This window comes from Mesocricetus auratus, unplaced genomic scaffold, assembly GCF_017639785.1.
Source record: "Mesocricetus auratus isolate SY011 unplaced genomic scaffold, BCM_Maur_2.0 Super-Scaffold_15014, whole genome shotgun sequence".
NCBI lineage: Eukaryota > Metazoa > Chordata > Mammalia > Rodentia > Cricetidae > Mesocricetus > Mesocricetus auratus.
The window spans coordinates 44134393-44148799 of NW_024429186.1; the positions used below are offsets into that span (position 1 = coordinate 44134393).

General features: G+C 37.3%; 1 protein-coding gene across 2 annotated transcripts in view; it reads right to left on the minus strand.

Moving 5' to 3' along the window:
* Positions 1–14407, minus strand: part of Lrrc9 (leucine rich repeat containing 9) — an 82795-nt gene that overhangs the window by 11392 nt on the left and 56996 nt on the right. For both annotated transcript variants that reach the window (XM_040742952.1, XM_040742951.1), the window contains 8 exons: positions 13803–13980; positions 11802–12022; positions 8476–8598; positions 5164–5294; positions 4102–4210; positions 3333–3472; positions 1518–1654; positions 248–465 (listed from right to left, as the gene is read on the minus strand). In XM_040742952.1, coding sequence (XP_040598886.1) covers positions 248–465; positions 1518–1654; positions 3333–3472; positions 4102–4210; positions 5164–5294; positions 8476–8598; positions 11802–12022; positions 13803–13980 — 1257 coding nt within the window. The remainder of the gene's footprint in view (positions 1–247; positions 466–1517; positions 1655–3332; positions 3473–4101; positions 4211–5163; positions 5295–8475; positions 8599–11801; positions 12023–13802; positions 13981–14407) is intronic.

Genomic DNA, 14407 nt, shown 5'->3' on the forward strand with positions numbered 1-14407 from the left:
AGTTTTAGAATGGAACTAAACTAGCATCAGTGGGTAGGTGCTTATTGCCCATGTTTTATGTCTAGAAGGGGTGAAAACCCCTTTGCATCAGAGTACAGTACATGCCTTGCGATACGCCCGGGATAGACTTGATAAACAGCAGTCACAATACTCTAGTATATTTGGGAGCTTTATGTTCAGATTACAGAGGATTTCAGCTACATAAACTTCAAAACAACAATACCTCCCCTCCCCCGGAAAACATTACCTGGATTTTATTATATCCTAGGAAGAGTTTCTCCAGTTTGACCAAAGATTGCAATTTTCCCAACTCTCGAAGTCTGTTTTCCTCTAGATGAAGGGTCAGCAAGGAACTCGGTTTAGCAAAAGCACTTTCATTAAACGTTCGGATGCGGTTATGGTCGACAACCAGCTCCTGAAGGACAATCAGGTGGTCCAGCCCTTCGACCTGACTGATCTCATTTCCTAAACAGTTATAACATCCCGCATGAGCCCAACTTCCAGAATCAAAGTTTATGTACCCACATTTATTTAAATATTTATCAAATGGGTTTTAAAACTTAAAAAGAACATACATTTTTATATCTCTAAATTGTAACACAAACTGATCTTTCCCTAATCTCTAATGAGCAGTCTTTCTCCCAAAAAACTTTCTCTAGCTTTAGTAATCCAGTTTGTCTAACTGTTAATTCAGTGACAAAATAGTCTTGGACTAGTTTTCCTCTCTTTTTGATATATCTAGTCATTTAGTCTAGTATTTACTCCTTTACAACTGAGTTTTAGACTTATCATACCTATTGATACCACTGTGGGCCAGGTCATTATGAGTACATATATTAATGATACTCTGGATCAAAACTGCATATACGTCAGAGTTAGACAGACCTGATCACTATAACACTGGTGCAAACTTGGATACATTATTTAGACACATTGAACCTCACTTAATTTTTTCCCTACTCCCAGATGTCCAGCAGCAGGGAAATAGCTAAGAAAATATGATGAATAAATATACAGTGGGTTTTTTCAGCCACAAGGAAGAATAAGATTATATTCTTTTTTTTTTTTTTTTGGTTTTAAGAGACAGGGTTTCTCTATATTGTTTTGGAGGCTTTCGGTCCAGCCTGGCTTCAAACTCACAGAGATCCGACTGCCTCTGCCTCCCGAGTGCTGGGATTAAAGGCGTGTGTTACCAATGCCCGGCTAAGATTATATTCTTAATTAATCAAATTAAGGTAGTATCAGAAAAACTACCTAAGAGAACAAAGGGGACTGATTAGTGAGGGACAGAAGGGGGAGGCAAGGGAGGTAGAGAATACACTTAGCATACAATATATATTTGTATGAGAATATACAATTGCATGAGTACATGCAATTAATTTTTAAAACTGTTCTTTTATATGCAATTAAAGTAAATGAAAAACATTTGTAATTATTAAATTTTTGTTGTTAATGATCATTAGAGTAAATGATGATGCTTGCTTGTTAAAGGATTTATGAACAGCATGTCTACTCACCCTGTAGAAAGAGGAATTTTAAGTTTCTTAGTCGGTTAAGTTGTAGCTGGACTAAGTTACAAATTCCATTGTATCCCAAGTGAAGAACCTCTAAACTTTGCATTATTGGAGGCAAATTTTCATTGCTTATTGAATCTCTGAAACACACAGTTATGTTTGAGGTCATAACTTGATTTGAAAGCAACTCTATCATAAAAAGGTCTGAAGTGTATTTACTATAAAGTGAAAGTAAGGCGAAAATTTGGATGAGCTTTTGACATTTGATAGTTTATCAGTGTTTTTGTAATAACAATAATAATTTTTTATCTCTTAAAATGCTTATATGGAAAAGAATAAAGTACAGAAAGTCACAATGAGAAGTGAAGTCAATATAATCAGGCAAGAAAAAGAAAAATGAGGTATTCCATTAGAAGTGCAGTTATCTTTATTCTCAAAGACATAATACCTATATGTATTAAACAGATTTATAAAAAAAAACTAATTGAGCTAATAAATCACTTCATCAAAGCCATAAGACAAAATAATAAAAATGGTCTGAAGTTCCAGTGCCAGTAATAAAAATTAAGAAAACATTTTTTTTACTTTTTACAACAGTGTAAGAGAAAATAAATTCAGAAGACTTGAGAATAAATTCCAAAAAAGAAGCACAAAACGTATACAAGGATAGCTACACATAACTGAACGAAACCAATGGAGGTGTCAGTCAGTTAAAAATTATTTCATGTTTGTGGATTAGAAGTCTGAGTATTATTAAGATGGCAATTATTTCAAACTGATGAGTAGATTATATATAATCTCTGTCAAAAGCTCTTTAGGAGAAAACGAACTGTCTTAAAATTTATAAAGAATTTCGAGAACCCTGAACATCCAAACAATATTGAAAAAAATAAGTTAGTGGCTTATCTTCTTGTAATCTACATATTGAAACAGTGACCACAGTGTAGTGAAATTAGTTACTGACCCTTGCAATGACAAGGGATGAATCTCAAAAAGTAAGCTAAGTGAAAGAAACCAGACACAAAATGAAATTGGGAGGGCTTGGAGGTGGAGAAGGGAGAGTTCTGGGACAGGGAGTAGGATATAACAATAGGGGACTGAAGATAACCAAGGTATGTTACGGACACATAGGAAATGCCATAATGAAACCTAATATTGAGTACAATAAATTAATTCTAATAAAAATGGAAAAAGTCCTTACTATGTAATTCCAACCTTATGCAATTCTAGTAAGAGGCAAAAATCATGGGGAAAGAAAGCAGATCAGTGGCTTTGCCAATGGCTGGGATGTGGGTGAAGGGGAAGAAAAACGAGGGTGTTTTGAGGGGCAGTCTTCCCACAGTGTGGTTTTAGCCATAATTACAGGGCTGAATACATTCATCAGAAATCAAAATGGCACACTGAAGTTGGTAACTTTGTTATGTTCAAACTGTACTTCAATAAAGATGGTAAACACAAGGGATATTCTTCATTGAGACAAATGAAAATATTTTGACTTGGTGATACACACATTTCACATATACATACACAAACATCTCTGTCTGTCCATCTGTCTGTATATCTACCTATCTAGCCATCCATCCTTTATAAATGTATATGAAAGCAAGAGATGTGTCTTGATCTTTGCAAGATATCTTTCCTATTAATGTTAGAATTGAGGAACAATGACAAAGACATAGTTCATCTCTTTATTTTCCAGGTTTATTTTTGGCATATAGTTTGTTAAAATAATTCTTAAAATCAGCCAAATATGTGCCTTAGATTGTGTTACTTCTTTGGTTGTTTTTAAGTGTGACAATTAAAGAATTTGAAAAGTACCTATTTAGTTTTGAGGTTCCTTGCTGTCCATAGCCACTTGAAGGCACTTTCTGGTAGAGCAGTTGTCTGTTGCTTAGGTGAGTCTGAGGTTTTAGTCTAGGCATGATTGATTCAATATGATTATAGTTGAGGCATAAGACCTGCAGAAAGAACATCTTATTAATCAAATGTCAATAACATATTAAAATGGTCTGACGAACACTTGGAATAGAGAATGTAACTAATAATATATTATTATGAAAAATAAAATTATTCCAAAGCATTTAGATTTGGCTTGGAATGTGTTTTTAATGATTTTACATGTTGGAGAATTATTGCAAATAAAATATCCAAGCCACTAGCCAGCTACCCAACTTTCTCACTCTGCACTCCTGGTTTGTCTAAGCTTGAAACATGAAATAATTACTTAGAAAAATTTTTGGCTCTGTGGTTAGATGCCTTATTGTTGACTGAGTTGAAACAATGAGACTACTTTGAGAGCCATCTGATTCCCAACTTGGTTTCATACATACTCACTGGAGACACGGCCTTTCATCCTACTGAAGAGTAAGATCTGTTTGTACGTCAAGGATGTAAGGTAGATGGTTAAAAAAATAAAAACGTTGGGAGGCAAGACTAAGAATTTTTTCTTGATTAATGAAAAACAAAATAAAATACGACTTAGGGAATAGTTTCTACACCTTAATAAGGAAATACATTTTAGTGTAAAGTGAAGGTTAAAACTTGTGCTGAAGTCTTTGAGAGAAAATACAGCTTTGCAGCCACGTGCCTTCACGTTGGGCAGGTAGATGAGGCCGCTGAAGGAGGTGAGGTGGTTGTTCTGTAGGTTCACATTGCACACATTTCTAAAGTGGTCAACTGGAATCAGATCCACAGTCCTGAGTTAGAAAGCAAATACACTTATTATTTTAAGGGGACAGGGTGAGTTCGTCCACAAATGACTCCCAAAGCCAGTGAAGAGTCTCACTGGAAAAGTTCTATGCAATGCCAAATATTGGAGATTGATGTCCAGCCAAGTGTATATTTTTGTTGCACAGGTATGAAGAACATGACATAGCGTTTGATTACTTAAAAAAATCCCTTACCGATTACCATTAAACAATTACTGTAGAAGACAGCACAGTAAACATTTCCAGTTGAGCTACAAGTTAACATACAAGGTCTTGAAATCACGGCAGACTTGATAGAGTAAGTTATAAGACAATCAGGTCCTAAGCTTCCGTGGATGTATGTGAAGTAGGCTGTTTCCCAAGTGAAAAGAAGTGAAGGGTGTAGACAGGAAGGAGATGGCAGTCAGGGCTTTGAAACTAGACTTTTCTGAGATCTGGAAAACCTTCTCAACACTGGTTTCAGTGCTCAGTTGAGAATGGTGATTGAGGCCTCTAGTCACTAAGAGGCTCTGGAAATTCACATGCCAGACAAGTCTGGAGCCTGAACATAACAATTCCACAGTCATGTTCTATCATGCATCTGAGGATCCCATTAGAATTAATAAGGTACAATTAAAAGTGTTAATAGGATTTTTTAAACTAACATTGATTTTTATGATTTTCTTCAGGTGTAATTATATTTTTGCACTCCTTAAAAAAACTATATATGAGTGGTAAACCTAACATGACGAGTTGTAAAAGGAATAGGAGAAATAAAACCAGAAGGGAAACAAACCCTTGTGGTAACTTTTTAATCATAGTTTCTGATAATAAAAATTATCACATCATTTCAAGGGGTGTCTGAGATAGACTAGGACAATTATATTTGGAAAGGAAAGTCAGAAAATGTGGCAGTAATTATACTTGTAATTATAATTAAAAATGCAATAAAGTGATTGTACCTGATGGATGATGAAGTCCAGTTTAGTTCTTGCATTTGAACAAAGTTGGAGTGTCCTTGTCGTTCGGCAATCATGTCAGACGTAAGTCTACCACCAAACAAATCTTTTGCATTCTCGATTTCTGAAGGTTCCTATGAGGACATTTGGAAAGTGATGAGCTCTTCTATAGACAACCTCTAGTTAAGATGTAAATGACAGATACACTCCTTAATCTTCAGTAGAAACAGCTACTCCCACCCACCTAGCACACTGGACAGATGAAATACACACAAGATGATTCCAGGGCACTAGGAACTTTGGGGCCTTAGGAATGACATCTTGATTTTGTTTTTTTGCCTCATATATGCCTGGCTGGGTGCTGGGAAGCCAGAAAACAAAAGAAAGTCCATAACCATCTGACTTCCTCTAGATAGCGGACAAGCAAAGGGGGAAGAGCTGGGCATGACAATAACTGTGAAACTTTTAGATAATAAGTGGCCTGTTCCATCTAAGCACCAGAAAGCACACTTTTCCCCACCACCAAGTGCGGAACGGGCTACTCAGTATTGCTATACTACAGCAAGACACTCCTCAGCGTTCCTGTGTTGAAGGAGAGACTGAGCCTGCATTCCCTCCCAGCACAATGCTATCCCAGAAAACAACAACCAAACCAAACCAACTTTCACCACAATGTGTTTGTTACTGGGGACCACATGGTGTGTGGGGTGGAGGGCTGGGTTTGCCACTATTAGCTATCATAACAGGGGTCTTGTAGAATATTAATGACGCATTTCTGTCTCTCACAGCCAGGATGAATCAGTGGAGGTCCATGGACAATTTAACAAGGAGTCTCTCCTGGCCACACAGAATCAATGGAGACGTGTTGGAAAGTATGAACTCCTACCCTGGCCTTGGCATTGAGGAACTACACACTTGAGGCTGCCTCTCTAACTCCTCCTAACAGCAACAAAGTTGCCCAGCATCTTCCCGCTGGTGCATGGCCAGGGGAGGGCTGCTGAAATAGGTCATCTCTGCTCTTCTACGGACCCAAAATTGTCCATGGAAAAACAGAAAAGCCTCTCAGTGTGAAACCACAACATATCCTCTAGGATGGCATATAGTAATTACTGACAACCAGGCCTCACAAAAATGCTTCAGCAATTATGAATGCACTTGAATCAAATAAAAACACAAACTATCAGCAAGGAAATACACACCAGCAAAGAGATAGAAGATATGAAACAGAATGCAACCAATTTTAATACTGAAAAATAGCATAGCCAGGCAGTTAACCCAGGCAGTAATTTATCAGTCTGTTAGATAAAACTGATAAGTCATTTGCTCGACATTCAGTTACCCTCCCTTCTTATATTCCTAACTCACAAAAAAGACTTCATATTTGAAACGAGAATACATACTCTTCATGCAAAACGATTTTTGAAAGATAGAAATGTTTACAAAGATGGAATAAAATGAAATTGTAACTACCTAGACAGCTCTTTAGTTCTTCACAGACTAAGCCTTCCCTCAGTTAAAAATAAAGACCCGTCTAACTTGAAACAAATCATGCAACGTCTCTGAATCCCTGGTGCGCATCATGCTTTCATCTGCGCCATTCCTGGTCTACTTACATCTCAGAAATTCCTAGGGCTGTGTTGTCCTCTGCTTCCCACTGCTCCCACTTTTCACTGTTTCCCTTTTTCTTTTTTAACATTTCTTAAGCAAAATATGAAAGCCCTTCTCAGACTTCTTTGAATTCCCTATTCTCTTTTTCTAGACAGCCTTGCATGCTTTCAGTTTAACTACCCATTCTCTTCAAACTTTTTCTAAATCTAAAAAAAAAACTGAATGGAAATTTCATATCCAAGCTTAGCCCTATGATTTCAGCTACCTGCTTGCTATTTCTAGTCAGATAAGCTAATGTCTCATAAAACGTAAAAGTGACCATCTCATCTCCCTAAGATGCATTATGGGACCTTTTGTTACAGTGCTCTTGGAGAATATCAGGACTTTGTTTGAGGCTCATTAAGGGAAAGCTATTTCCTCCTGGTCAAAAGCATGGAATCTACCTCTGGCCCGAGTGGAGACATGACATAGGATTGTTTCCTCTCTTAACAGTTAATTCATCTGGGCCTGTCAAATTACCTTTCCAAGAGATCACCTCAGGCTTATTCACTTAGAGCTATGCTAAAGAGTTGGAAGCATAATTATTTCCCCAACGAGATAGTGTGCTTTTCCTTTAGGAAATATCATCCTCAGTGTAGTCACGACACACCACCATGTCATCTTTTAAAGCCTATGAACCAGAAAAGTGTGACTTTCTCTTTTCCTTTTCTATCACTTTCTTTTGGATACTAACCAAAACCTAAGCACGTTTTCTCTGGCATTGAATCCTGCTCTGAAGCTGCCCCCTTTTGTCACACACCTACTTGCTGCTGTGTGGCAGGTTGCTGACCTTCATTGTTGAACTTGTTAGCCTAATTCAAAATGCATGGCTTTCTTTCTCTGTCATAAGCCTTCTCCCAAAGGCTACCAAGATTTATAATTTGCTTGCCCTGTTGTTTTCTCTTAAATGTTAGTAATATTGACCTTGAGCTTTCTAGTGAGTCTCTTTAAACATTCTTTTTGGAAGACTAAGAACCCAAAGAGGTAACCCCAACTTCCTCCATGACACTTTTATTGTAGTTGCAAGTTGTGTAGACACCTTTCCATGTTTGCTGCTCATGAGTGATAAATTCTGTTAATTTCCCCTAGTATATCTCTCAAGTTTCAGCTTTCCATTTTTGTTTGTTTCTGAGAGTCTGTCTTCTGTGTAGCCCTGCCTGGAAGCCCTGGAATTCACTATGTCAACCAGGCTGGCCTCTAGCTTATAGCGATCTGCTTGCCTCTGCCTCTGGAGTGCTAGGATTATAGGTGTATGCCACCACACCCAGGAAGTTTTCTGAGTCTCCTCCTTCTGGTTCAGTTTCTTATTGTTTTGCCCCTGTATTATTTTAGTAATTTTTAAAAAACCTGTTGTTTCCCCTACTTCCATAAATACTGTTATTAGATGAAAATTCTTAATATATGTTTCTGGCTATTCAGAGCACTTCTATTGCCTTTCCATTTGAAGTCCAATTCTCCAGCCCATGCTTCATGTTCCATTATTAATTCATAGATTTTTAACATTCCACATTTTACATAAAACATAAAGCATATAATAGGAGGCATAATATATAAGAAAAACAATGAAAGCATAAATAAATAAATAATAATGAAGGCCGAGACTAAGAACAACGTAAGTTGGAACAGATAAATCTAGGACTAGGGACAGAGAGAACATAATATCCTTACAATTGAAATTCCATCCAAGGCCTTCAGTTCTGAAAGATGAAATATCACAAACAATCGGTAGTTTTCTTGGTTCCATATAATAATGTTTCCAAACATGTCTAGAATGACCAAGTTGCATAAACCCTAAATAATAAAGATAATTCAATTTATGTATGTATGCAAATCACACTCCAACAAGTTATTTTTCCAGGAGTTAGACTTGAATTTTAATGTTTGAATTATATATAATTTCATAGAATTTGAGTGCCTTTAATTATACTTTAAGTATAAGGGTTTCCCTTTAGACCATTAAGAGATGACAGTATACAACATTTCTGTGGTTCATACTATATATCATTATCCCTTTTAAGATTCTGCTGTTAGATGTATTATCAGTGGCAAAGGTGTAGAGAAAATGTTCATATACTTAAACCTGTATACCTTGGTCATGGAGTAATGACCTATTCGGTGGTATGTTTGTGTACTTACTATGTAAAGGGAATGGAAAACAATGTCACTTGAAAAAAAGACAAGCTTGAAGTGTGTCAGCTCTTTGAAAAGGTAGGACAAGCAATCTATTGGGAAAATTTGCATTTAGTAAAGGAATGTCACTGAGTAAGTGTGGGAAGGAGGGAATGAAGCGTCTCAATACCATGATGGGCTTGTTTCCTGCTGACACTGTTGGTACCCAGGTTGTGTATTGGGAAAGAGGATGAAGAGAAGACTGAATGTTGGGAAAGACAAGGAGCTGATGCAAGTTGTTGGAAGAAAATAACAGTCACAGCAAATGAAGCAATGTATCACTCATAGGGAGTGGCCAGGAACTGAAGAGACAATGAAGTAACAGGTTGCATTTGAAGCTAATCCCTTCAGTAAAGCCTGTTACACAGTAGTCTTGAGTTAGCGTTTCTTTAGGAAAATAAAAGAGATCAATTCTGAATAAGGGCTGGGATACAGCTCAAGGTAGAGTGCTTACTTAGCATGCCTGAAGCCCTGAGTTTGATCCTCAGCTCAGTACTGGAAAAACAAAAACAAAAGAAAATCCAATAAATAATAAAATTGACCAGAAAAGTTCAGAGAAACTGATAAAATATGACTATAGAGAATTTGTAGTGAAAACAGAACTGTTAAAAGAATGTGTGGTTTGGGAATCTTTACCACTATTGAAGAAAGCATTTTTGATAGAAGGAAGGTGTCCTAGTTAGGGTTACTATTGATGTGATGAAACACCATGACCCAAAGCAACTTGAGGAAGAAAGAATTTAATGGCGTGTATATTCCAAATCACAGTCCATTGATAGAAACCAAGACAGGAACTCAAGTAGGACAGGAACCTGGAGGCAAAAGCTAACGCTGAGGCCATCGGGGAGTGCGCTTTTTGGCTTGCTCCTCGTGTCTTTCTCAACCAGCATTCTTACAGGACCACCAACTCAGCAGTGGCCCTACCCACATTGTGTTGGGCCCTCCCACATTTATCATTAATTAAGAAAATGCCCTACAGGTTTGCCTACAGCCTGATTTTCTGGAGGCAATTTCTCAAATGAAGTTCCCTTTTCTCAGATGACTACAACATGTGTCAAGTTGACATAAAACTAGCTCGCAAAGAAGATACTGGTTCTTACATTTGAGCATGAAAATGAGATACTTTTGTTTCACTTCCAACTGCTTCAGAGCCATAATGAAAACAAACAATAGAACAAAAGCCAGTATGGTTCTCAAGTCAAAACAGACACGTACACCAGTGGAACAGAACAGAAGACCCAAGAATATGCCCATGCAGATCCTTCTGATTCCTGATATATATATATATTTCTTTAATATAATACATAATGCTGGGAAAATTGGACCCCTATGCATAGAAAACCAAAATTGATTCTCATTTCTCACTCTGTAAAAGTATCAACCCAAGGGCAAGAATGAAGGCTCAGTGGGTAAGACCAATTGTTGTTGTTGCAGTGGACCCAGGTTCAATTCTCAGCACCCACATGGTGACTTACAACCATCTGAGATTCCAGTTCCAGGCCTCTACAGGCACCAGGCTTTCAGGTAGTACACATACACACATGTAGACAAAACACTCACACATAAAATTAAATAAATCTAAAATCCAAAACAAAACAGCATGAACTCAAAATGGATAAAAAAATCTTAGCCTTATACCTGATGTATGGTTAGAAAATGCCAGATGTAAAGATTAAGGGAGTTCTAATAGAATTATAGTAGCCCAGAAAGTTAGCAATCAGAATTGCATACATTAAAATGACTTCTTCACAGAAAGGAAACATTCACCAGAGTGAACAGACCGACCATAGATGAGAGAGACTCTGGTTTAACAGTTAAAATATACAAAATATTAAAAAACAAAAGGCCAAATAATCTAATCGATAAATGGGCACATAAGCTGAACATAAACTGAACATAAGTGAAGAAATTCAAATGGACAAGAAAAGTAGACACATATACAAAATAGGAGAATGCAAATCAAAACCACATTGAGATTCAATCTTATCCCTGGTCAAAAATGATGCTAGCAAGAAAACAAAACAATGCAAAGCAAAGAAAACAACCACAACACACATCGGCAGTGATGTGAGGAGAAAGAAACTCTTATATGCAATTGACAGTGATGTAAATTATCCTAGCCACTATGGAAATTAGTATAGGGGTCCTTATAAAACTGAAAGTAGATCTATACACTGCTCCTAAGTGGATGGCTGCCGCTGAAGTTAGTGGATTATGCAGACAACTGAACATCCATGCTTCCTACAGCATGAGTCACAGCAGCTAAGTTACATGCATGGATAATGGATGCATGGGTAAGAAACTATGGCATGTAAATATTATGTAGTATTCGGTCATAAAGAAGAACAAATACGTGACATTTTCAGGAACTGCAGATCACTATGTTCAGGGAAAATAAGATAGCCTCAGAAAGACAAGTATTGTATGCTTTTGCCCATATGGAGTTAGTGTGGAGAGTAGAAGGGGGAATGTTATGGGTGGGGAGAAGAAAAGGAAGAGGATCAGGAGGGAAGGGAGGGCAATAAAGGGGGCTGAATACGATCAAAGCAAACTGTGAGTGCCATGAAAATATCATAATGAAACAAAGTAATTTGCACAATTAATATATATTGGTAAAAAGTTACCCTACAAATATATCAGATTGCTGTCATATTGGTGCCATTTGTATATTTGCATTAAATGAATGCAAATGTATTTCAATAAACCTTGTTATTTGAGTTTCCCTTATAGTTTTCAACAAACTCTGTTCAGTGAGCATGGCTTCTATTGCATAAACTAACAGTAAGTGCTTTGAAAAGAGGAAACTTGTTAGCCCAGGTGGTCACCTTTAAGTTGTAGATCTCTTGGTTCACAGCTATGTAGTTATTGCTTATGTACAACTCTATCAGGGTAAACGTCTTTTGTAGGGCACTCAGTGATGTGATCCTGTTGTTCTCGAGAGACAGCGAATGGAGATGAAGCATGTTATCAAAAGTGTGCTTTTCCAAGCCGGTGAGAAGGTTGTTGTTCATGCTGAGGCGGCTTAATTTAGTCAACCTGGCGATGCCTAGAATATTAGCCAAGTCAAGGAGCAATTGAGACAGCAGGTTAGTTTCAAACAGAACAAGCTGGCCACGGCACTGATGCTCTTATTGGTAAATTTCAACAACTTTAAGGAATCCATGACAAGAAATAATTCCATCATTTCTTTCTTGGTGTTTCAGAAGGACAATCATATGCAGAAAGTGCCATTAATGCATCAGATTTTGACTTTGAATTTCTAAGTAGATTCATTTTTCTTAGGTGTTAAAGAAAGGCGCTTTGTAGGTAGCAATTTCTCCTTCAAAAACAAAAACAAAATAGCTACCAGCTCTCATATTAGAATACTAAAGTCTAGAAACCAGAGTATCACAGTATGGAAATTAGGCAATCAGATGTATTAATGACAACCATTTGGCACAATTTTCATACTACAAACTTAAAATGATTTTTAAAATGAAGTTTAGAGGCTGACTTCTCCCAGCAGACTCAAACCCTAAGGTTTACCCTGCACTGCAGGCATGGAGAAGCATACAGGCAGGAGAGAGCAGTGAAAAAAAAAAAAGAACTTTTTTTAAAAGGCAAGGTTTGATATGTAGCTCAGACTGGCCTCAAATTCACAGTTCATTGGATCACTACACACCTGGCTGAAAGATAAGAATTTTGGAGTCATTGATGCCTTTAAGTGTATTGCACAGGGCTGCAGGTAAATGGTATCAGTACTTCTCCATTTCCTCATCCATACAAAGGGCATGCCAAACCTGCTTCTAAGGCGCTATGGAATTAAATAGCATGGTTTTTAGGAAGGGGGAATAGAGTCAGTTTTTAGCAGGTCACAGAAGGATTCTTTCAATTTCTTGCCATTAGAGGCATCAAGTGAGGGTCAGGATAGCAGCTGAGACACTCACAGAATATTTAATTTAGTATATTTCAGACAATGCATCTAAATGTTGAACTTTAGCTGCAGATAAGCACAGACAAACGATCTGAAGAGTCTAAGATACTTAGTGGGGAAAGGGAATTTAGCTTTACTCTATGGCATAGAATAAATGTTTTTATATTGAATTTAGTCAGAATATACTCATCTCATTATGACTGAAGCCTTATTAAAGCAGATTAATTGCTTTGTAAGTGGAGCCAGAGAAAATGTATAGAGATTTTCCATTTTTAATTTTTACTAAGCACAATTTTCATTTTTGTTCATCTTTGTATTTCTAAACATAACATTAGCTCCTTATCTTGTCAAATGTAGTGGACTATTTGATCTCACCCATACCTTTCTTCAGCGTTGCAAATGTTAATGGCCACCTTGTTTCTACTCACTAGGTTTGGTAGTAAATGGTAATTCCCTGCACTAGGAAAGGAAAGAGGTCTAGGGGTGACAGTCAGCTACTGGGGCTCACTATGCTTAGAAGTTCATCACCATTGTTGTTGTTGGGGTTGTTTCTTTTGGGGGGGTTGTCTGCTTTTTGTTTTTGTTTTTCTCTCTCTTGTGTTCTTTGGATGTGTATATGACATTTCTAGGCTTGAAAGTAAAACGATGCTAACTGGGGCTGGGTAGAGGAGTGTTATTTTTTATTACGGCAGCTTGTTATTTTTGTAACATGGTGATTTGGTTGAACACAATAAAGTACAGTAGTAACTGAAAAAAAAAAAAGAAGTTCATCACCAGTTCTGGCAAGCAGTGTTCATAAGACCCTGATGCAGGCCTTCTTGAAGCTCCTCTAAATATCTGCCTTTTGGAAACTCTGTCCTTAGCATTCCGAGTTATTTCAGACTTGGTGGCTCTTAATAAGTCTCTATCTCACCTTCTATTTTTGAGATGCAATTGCCATCTAATGTGAGCTCCTCCAGGTTAACGCAGGACTCCAGGCCTTCCATTTTGGAGAGGTTATTATTGCTGAATGATGCCCATTTCAAATTCTCCAATTTTTCTAGATTTGTGATTTCAAAGAGATGTTGTCCATCTAAATTTAAGGCAGTTATCTATACAATAATTCATATTACATGTTACTTCTGAATCTTGCAAACAAATTCAAAATTATTAGATTTAAAAATCTAGCAAAACAGTCCAAATGTAAAAAGCAAATACTAGAATTCCTTTAGGAACTGGAAACTCTAAGTTTACAAGAAAGGTAAAGCTGGACAAGATCTAACGGGGATGTTTGTTGTGTTATGGACACAGTTGTGTGGCATTTGGGTTCCCACTGCACGTGCTGTGTCATCTGCTGGCAAAGCACTATCAGTTTCTTTGGGGACAGCCTTAGCTGCAAAGCCACTTGCCTTAGTGCCCACTCCTTCCAAGCTCGGCTCATGTTAGTGGTAGATATAAAAACCTGGCCATCTCAGCCTCATTTGGGACACATTTAAAGCATTATTATGATTCCAGAACTTGGGACCACCAAGGACCGCT